The 9,075-nt window shown below is 36.2% G+C and overlaps 1 protein-coding gene across 1 annotated transcript in view; it reads right to left on the bottom strand.

Annotated features, from left to right (window-relative positions):
- Positions 1-6,849, bottom strand: part of LOC117101640 — a 31,669-nt gene extending 24,820 nt beyond the window's left edge. The window contains exon 1 of the mRNA XM_033241655.1: positions 6,374-6,849. Coding sequence (XP_033097546.1) covers positions 6,374-6,763 — 390 coding nt within the window. The 5' untranslated portion in view covers positions 6,764-6,849. The remainder of the gene's footprint in view (positions 1-6,373) is intronic.
- Positions 6,850-9,075: the final 2,226 nt, after the last annotated feature.

Here is a 9,075-nt window from a genome sequence, read left to right as displayed (position 1 = left end):
TTACATTTTGTAAAAGTTGTTATTTTGGATGCACCGTTAGGTATTGTCAGTGCCGCTGTTTCAAAAGTGCTATCCAATAAATATCTATCTAGACCTAAATTGAATTCCTCAATCAACACAAAGACGTTTTGGCATCTGTCGATTCAGAGGAAGTACGTATTATAAAAATCACAAACGACCGCCTATGGAACACTGTATAGTAATACTGATTGAGTATAGAGTAGCCTCAGTATAACAAGTCTTTGTGTTTGAGTCTAATCCTTTTTCCAAACACAACATGTACTTTGTTACAAAAGTTGAATTGAAATAATAAATGAGATGTAATACCGTTAAGGAAATAACGGGACTTGGAAGAAAAATGTACAGTATTGCCAAACATGGCGCACATAGTTATATTATACTTCGACGGTGTAATCCCAAAGTCACATGAAGAACCATACTGACGGGAAGTTATGTCATTTTGGCATTGTTTGTACTTGTTCTGTGTACACACGTGGTTGAGTAATAATCACTCACTCGTGGTATCATCCGTCATTTTGGCTCGATATGCTGTAGACCTAAGCCTATGCCTATAATTGCTTATAATTTCCTGATTTGAGAAACTCAGGGAAAATGTATAAACACACGACAGATGGACGAATTAAGTGGATTTAGATGAAGGAGGGTCGACGTAATGAGGTCAATAATAATAATAATAATAATAATCTGAGAACGATTAATAATAATAATAATAATAACTTTATTGAATCGTACACTATATCAGTGGCACACACCATCAAGTGGTGCGTTCACAATAAAAACATTCAAACAACACAGTACATTCGTACCGGTACACTAAAACACAGTATAGTATAAACACGTAGGCCTACAATACAAGAAAAACAGTAAAATGACAATTATTTAAGTTCAATATTTGAATGTTAAGAAACAACGGTTTAAATGAGGAAAAGAGTCTTGTATATTATTTATATTTATACCGCTTCAGTATAGTCTGATACAAAATATAATATAATATAATATAATATAATATAATATAATATTATATATATATATATATATATATATATATATCCATATTTTACAAAACGTAATAAATTCAGTTTATTCCCAATTAAACTCAAAATGATACGATCCCTAAATTTATGATACTTTGAAATTATGGCTTTGGGGACAGTCATGAAAGTTTTCAACGAATAAAAACAAAAAGCGCATGCGTTAAGAAGCAAAGGTTTCATATAACGAACAATCGTCTATATTCTACCGGTAGGCTTACTGTCTTTGTAAAAGCTGAAATACCGTAAATCTAAAAGAATACAAATTACAAAATTGAATTGAAAATTTATAAAACACAGTACGAAACAATTAGTTTTCAAATTCGCACATTCGTGCTTCGTACGAATCATTGATTAGTTGGGGAAAAGGGGGCGGCCGGGCCTTTGGGTTCTGTAAGTGTAAATTGACAGGAATAGCCTGTATTTTCCCCGTAATCATCGATTTAGCCATATAATAAGCTAATAATAGGCCTACTTAATATACGGTAAGCAAATTAAAATACTTATTTAATTTTCAGAAATGTTACTTTAGCTCATAATAACAATTAGCAGGACATATTATCAATGCCCACCTCCCTCGGTATACGGTATTGATATTCATAGGAAAAGATGAACAACGGCATAAAAACTACATAAAACATGCTATTAGGTTTAAATGTTTATGAGGCCTATTTATGGAGAAAAAAAGATGCCGAAATACGTCATTTTTTGGTCACAGCAGCCATAAAGCCCTCCCGTAGGCTATGAGGATAGGCCTATTGACATTTTATGAAAATTATATTTTTATTTTCCTCATAAATCGAATGGTAGCGGTACCAGCTATACCGGGAATCAGTGTGATCTTTCTTGTAATTAACATTAATTACCGTACGCCCTAGAACAAAATATCGTGACCCTAAACGTAGAGAATTAATTGTGAGGCACTAAAAGAAAGTTTAAGGACCAGTGTTCTATCGTATTCTTTTTCAATTTCGCTTGCTGTTTGTACCATATTTATGGCCCATTAAAACAAGGGTCTATTTAAGATTAGGTGCTTGGAAATTGCTTGGTGTTGCTCTAAAAAGGGCAAGCATGGGTGTATGCAAGGGGCGGTCGGGAAGGTCCACAATTTTTTCCAAAGACATGTTTTTCTAGGGTCTTTTGGCAATGACATAAATGAAAAAGCATTGAGGTACCAGCAATGACTCCAAAGACCTTGCCAATTGCATGACCTATCTATCTATCTCAATTCTGAATCTGAGCCTGCCATCCGCTTCAAGCAAATTGTATTGACATTTTAATCACATCTTGCTGTTATTTCATTGTGAAAAGGTCCAAAAATTATGATCACGACCCACCCAGAAAAAATCCTGGATACACCCCTGGCAAGTAATGGTAAACGAAATTTTCCCATTACGTTCACCCCTGTTTTTTATCATGCGACAATTAACACCACAGCATTTCTCTCAGATGAGACGTATGTGATTATCATGTGAAAGTTGTTAATATCATTCACGTGTTCCTATTACAACAGTGCTAAAATCATTTCATAATAATATACGTTCACATTATGAAGCATGACACTACTCAATCGGGCACAGCTTCCAGGTCATGTGAAAATGCGTGTGAAAACGATTTTGCATGAAACATCTCTTCTTATATAATTCGTTAGGCAGACTTACCAAACTAAATACCTTGTGCAGAACTATGCGTTGGAATGCTCACATCATGCTCAAAGGCTTTTTAATAAGTAACGTCTGATTTTCAATAAGTTAAAGACTTTACCAAAATATGTTTGACCTGAAATTTGGCGTTCGCAACCTATGTGAACATTTAAAAGTGGACAGGCCTGTTATTAATGAATGGATAAGCTATTGGGCCTAAACATATCAGGCCGTTTAAAAAGTGCATCAAGATTTTAAATAAAATTAATTATTAATAATTAATTATTATTAATAATTATTAATTGTTTCGTCTGGTATTTTAACTTCAAACATTCTATTTTTCGATTGATGGACCATGGGGATCCACGCGAAAGACACGTTTATTATATGACGACGTAACTGCGTTCTGGATGAACGCTGTTTGTTATTGATAAAGACAAGTATTAGGCCTAGTATCCGGAAACAGGTCCGGAAGATATAAATACACTTGCGGATACGTGCAGGTAGGTGTAGCCTACCTGTAGACATGGGATACAGTTTCGGACATCAGGTGTTACCAGTAAAAACGACGAGCAGGACAGAGATGTGGTAATTATACTGCATTCAGTTTGTAGTATACAATACATACTGTGGAATAGCCTACTTAATTTGAATCCCAGTTTTTTTTGGTTTTTTTTTACAAGAACGTTTTCACACAGGTCGTGAAGTGCGTCCAACATATCCAAGGGTGACAGCGCGGCCGCAAAAAATCTTAAATTCTTATTGGATTAGGCAAGAATGTTATGAAAAAACTATTGATACGGGGAATTATTGGCAATGAAATTCACAGCCGACATCCAAGTCGCACGTCGCACGTGACCTTGGCTGTCAGATTTACCGTCGATCGTAGTAATTCGTTCGTCCATGTTTTTCTATGGGCGTTTTCTTCGCTGTTTAAAAGTTCAGAGTCTTGAAAATGTTATGACACAGAAGCGATCTACTTACAGCCTTCATTTATTCATTTTAATAATTCATAGTTATTGATCCCATGACATTTAGGTAGTTGGTTAAAACTTTTGAGTATTTTGAGAATTGCTTGACTTGCTACTTTCCATATTTTATCTAAATAAAAACCAAAAATCTGGTTTAAAAAAAAATCAAAAACAATTAGGCTACACGCATTCGATGACCTTTACATTGGCTAGGCACACACGAATTATCGACTGCTTACAAGGGGCTTTGAATTCCCCCTCTCAATCATAAAGGCTGAGTGACCAGGGACAAGAAACATTTTTTTTTTCATTTAAAAAGCGAGAATTTCAAAATATGAATTAAATTATTAATAATTTAAGTAGGACTATATTTATTTAATATTAAATGTCTCGTAAACAACTTTTAAATTAGGGCCTGCATTTAAAATTTAAATGATTAAATCAGCCAGAGAACGCCAGTGTTTAAATTTCATCTGACTTTAAATTTCAGGCGAATGTCATGCTTCCTGTTGTTGAACCGAATTAAGCCGAATAACAAATTGGAGAACAAGCATAATTACCTTAACATACATGCTAATTAAGTCTAAATTACTAACGGCATAATTAAGGACGAGCGATATGATAATATGTAACCTAAAGCATAGACAGCAGTGACAACATTAAGCACCAGTACCCCTGCTATGGTAAATACACACACCATAATTTATTAGGCCTCATATTAACGGAGTTTAGGGCTGTTATTAACTGTTTGAATCCATACAGGCAATACGTAATTATATGATAATTATGATCGACACTGGTCGGAGGCTACGTGATGAGCGTTCGGGTGCCATCATCAGAAACAGCGACTCGGTTCGTTATCAATGAACAACATGCAAGGGTGGGTGTGTGGGAGGATTCGGGATCCATAGTTCGTTCTAGCATGGAGCTATAAAATTCTAGGTATGAGGTATGAAAATGATACTACTGTACTAGATGTACTTTTGATGACGTTTTACGACCTTACGCAGAGGCACGTGGGTTACAGGGCGTAGACCGGAGGAAGGAAGTAGGTCCTAAATCTGTAGACATCTCTCTAATCTGTGGACTTTATTCATGTCTGCAACGCGAGTATCTATTAACAACTCGTTACCGTCCACATGGTGAAAAACGCTGGTCGACCAGTACGGCACCGTACATAATTTGAAAACAAGTCTCACAAGATGACCTCATTAATAAAATGACCTGTACCTGTGAGGTGTAGTGATTAAATAGAAAATGAGAAAAATAATGAACGACGTGAACATGAAATTAGCGGAGTTAAAGCCGTCAGAAAGTAGGTAATACTCTGGGGAGTTCGCGAACAAAGGAGAGTCTTTAGACTAGAGCCTGTACTCAGTAACCGGAAATATACATACAGCCGTACCCCGGATCGAGCAAAATGTCTTTGTTCGTGTCACTAATGGAGTTCACAATCAATCAGTCTACAAGCCTATTTCGATTTCACGGAATATAAAATATCAATAGAATCCGCCAATGCATGCCCATATTGCACAAACAAGAGAAAACGCCGCGAATACCAAGTCCCACCACTCCATTATTCATAATTGATAATTCGGACAATAGGCTATTATTCAATACGAAGAACGTCACCCATTCAAAAAATAATTTCTGTTTGTATTCTTGGGGAACCGACTAGCTTTAAATTACAATAGCGGACTACATGCTCCGACGATTACCGATGACAGTCCTTACAGTAAATCCAACAACATAACACACCAGCATAACTACACGTGCTCGGTTCACGAAATAACCCCATCTTGTCACTACCGACCGGTAAAGGCATAGGCCTACTGTTACATTAGTTTATTCCCACATTACATAAATATTATGCATAACGCATTCAATTGAGGCGAGAATAACACATCGAACGGCCTTTTACACGCCTGAGTCCAGTTTTCTTTGTGTAGAACGAAACTATCGAGTAATCAAGAAGTGGAGATGTAAGCAAGATCGATATTGTTCGAATTCCATGCGGACTTTCATTAGCATCTAATGCTTATTACCGTAGAATATTCAAAATTTAAATACCGTACATCCCATATTATAACAAACCATATAAATCAACACTGGTGAACATTTGACGTAAAATTTACCATAACTAAACATGCAATCTATATCCGAGATGTTGACGGGAGAAAAACCCCTTATTGTAGAGTCGACCCCACCCATTCCCAACTCACAGCTACGACAAATGTATATTTTCCAGGCGGCGATTGCGAAATGTTGCCAACCTTACTGCGCGGAACACGTGACTATCATCGCATTGCCCATCCCAGTTATCGATAAGTAGTTGTAAATTGAAATCTATCCTTTACATATTTTTCATAATTTTCCTTTAATGCATTCACTAAATTTAGGATAAAATTGAGATAACGATATACAAAAAATCTTGTAACGAAGTAATTTAACTTTTTGAGGAAATTTCATTGCTTTCCGTTAATGTTATGATAAACAGTCTCGAGTAAAAAAAATATACCCATTATAATTTACGGTGAAGCGTAGAGCGATGGATAAAAAAACCCCACAAAAACAGAGCATTCTTCTTTCATTAGTGTAATCAGACGTCATCTAATTAAGTTATAAAAATTACCATTTAGGAAGAAATTTCACGTGTGTACAATACGGTACGTTAAACAATTATAAGACTGCGTGTTTAATGACTTACCTTCACCAAAGACATTCCATTCTTTTCTGTTTTGTCCGTTCGCTTATAAAGAGTCAAGCCCTTGTGCTTATTTTTCATTTTTTCCCAGCCCTCTTCATTCGCATCAGCGTATGATAACAATTTTTCGAAATCTTCTTCGCCAATTGGGTTTTCTGTTGGTGCTTCTAACGGGTTTTCAGCCGGCGTTTCGTTTTGCTTATCGTCCGCGCCTTCTGCACCGGCAGCCTCACCGTCTGTTTTTGTCTCATCTGGCTTTTCTTCTTCTGTAGCTTTTGCCTCCGTACTTTCCCCATTTTCAACTGGTTTTTCTACTTCTTTTTGAACCTCTGGGGCAGGGGTAGATTCCTCTTTTTGTTGTTCCACAGCGGTATTACTTGTTTCGTCTGCCATTATTTCTTAGGGCGTGTACCGTACAGTGAAGATTCCGAGAGCTTGCTGCTTGTGCTTTTTAGCAAAATGTAATTGCAAATCATACGCATGCGCAGTCACGTTAGCCAGGGCCGCCTCTCTTAGCGAATAATATGGAAGCAGAGTATTTTTCCCAAGGGTCCTGCTTGTTTTGCAAATTGTTCTATCAATCCGCTGTTACTGCTTACTGCATAGTACAGTACTGTATCTAACTACGAGATATAGTTAATGCACTAGTTAACATATGATCGTATTGCATAACAACATTACCAGCGTGAGCATATTCACCATTAGTGTTAAAGGTAATGAATACATTAATATGGATGTTAAATAAATATCACGAGTAAATCGATGTGCCATTTATCAGTGCTTAACGCATTTCTGCTTCATTGTTTACTACTTTTTTTTTTGTAATTTCCTGCTACGTCATAGGGTAGCCCTATATACGACCATGATACGACCAATTTATTTGATTTCGGTTCGGTTGGTAAAATAAGTCGAAGCACTTTCATACTCATTGGAATGGGGGCGTTGCACCGGTTTTAAAAGGGGAATGGTTCTTATCAGCAATTGCAGTTGGGAGTGCCCTACCATACCAGTAGAAGACGATAAGCTTCACTACAATAACTATCAGATTGCATGCAATAAATTTTCATAACATGCTTATGCCTTTATCTCCACTCAACTCCCATCACATAATTTCTAGGCCTACTAATAGGCCTATGTCGTATAGCTCAAGTCTTTCAGAGAATGATAAAATTACATTAAATTCTGTTTATTTAATAATTTAAAATTCGCAGTTTTCCAGAAACGTACTAAATAAATCATAACATAAAAAATCCCCATCAGAAAATATGAAATAGTGTGCAATATATAATTTACGCGGCACTCACATGGTGAGCACCGAATCTTTAAAAACTCGCAATTTTTCTATAGGGCTTGAAAACTGAAAACAGCAAAAATAATTCACTATAACAGGTTTGACCACGGGCTCAATAGGTCATTAGCTGACATGAGTTTATGAGATCAAATGCGACAGTAAAGAGCGTCTAGCGCACGAATTCGCTACAGGATACGAGTAGTGCACAAGGTGGCCCAATCACAAGTATCGTAGGAACACCACGCACTGGTATGCTGCGCCAATGGTAGGGCTTGGCCTATATACTTTTTTATATACTGTAGACGCAGTAACTCGTTGGATAGGTGAAAAGCAATGTTTGCTTAAGGTTTCAAATGGAGTGGAGTTGAATAACTTAGTGGTTAAGATGGCTGCCTTCTAATCCCAGGGTCCTATTCAATTCCTGTCACAACAACAACATAACTAAAAACAACTCCACTCGCTAGGCTGTAGCAGTAACAATAAATTATGCCCATTTAATAAAACTTTTCTATTTAATTTTCTTTCGATTGTTTGTTTAGGCCTATTTGTTTTGAGAAAACAAACAAACAAACACACGCACGCACACACACACACACACACACACACCCCCACACACACACAAACATAGAGAGGTTACATCGTACTCAGCTGGCAATGAAATCGCTATTTTGATGGTTTGCTTTCTTTGTTTCTGGTTGACACACGGTAATGCAATTATTGTAATATAATAGTCCTAACGAACATAATTAGATTCAGTCATTAATGATAGACCTAGTCTGTGTTCATTTAGAAATCTGAACAATAAAATATATTTAAATTGCAGGTCTATACGGTATATGAAAGTTAGTTTTGTTAGGTTATGACTTGACCATTGGAAAATAATTTCCACGTCAATAATACGAGACACATAAATACTGTGTTTCTTATATTATTTTTTTTATTGCAAACGAAAGCAAAAGGGTTAAACCATTGATAGTGGTTGGCGTAATATATGTAAGGATTTCGTAATAAAAAGTTTGCAGTAAGTGAAAACTGAATTGTTTTTATTTGAGTCTATTGTATAAGTTGATAACCATTTGATCCCAATGAACAATTTAATTTTTCGGGAGGTTTCTTTTATGAGATATTACCGAGACCTAGACACTACCTCTTCAAATAATTATGTATTATGTGTTACATTTGTCGGGAAAAATTCCAGTGATGTCGTGTGCGTCTTTAACCATCGTTTAACAAAAATAATTTTGGGGTAAGCATAGCCTACTTGACTTGATAAGTATATGTGATTGGCATCGGTGGTATTCAATGGTTTCACAAGTTTGCTAGTAATTATTACTACCAGGAAGTTGTAGACTGCTTAATCCAACAATCTGATTTTGATACGCGTCTATGGCTCGAGTAGGTACAAAAAAAAAAA

This window comes from Anneissia japonica, unplaced genomic scaffold (genome assembly GCF_011630105.1).
Source record: "Anneissia japonica isolate Jap-2015-1 unplaced genomic scaffold, ASM1163010v1 scaffold1696_len571195_cov180, whole genome shotgun sequence".
In the NCBI taxonomy this organism is placed as follows: domain Eukaryota; kingdom Metazoa; phylum Echinodermata; class Crinoidea; order Comatulida; family Comatulidae; genus Anneissia; species Anneissia japonica.
Note: the sequence above shows the minus strand (reverse complement) of the source record. Positions and strands in the feature narration are given on the sequence as shown.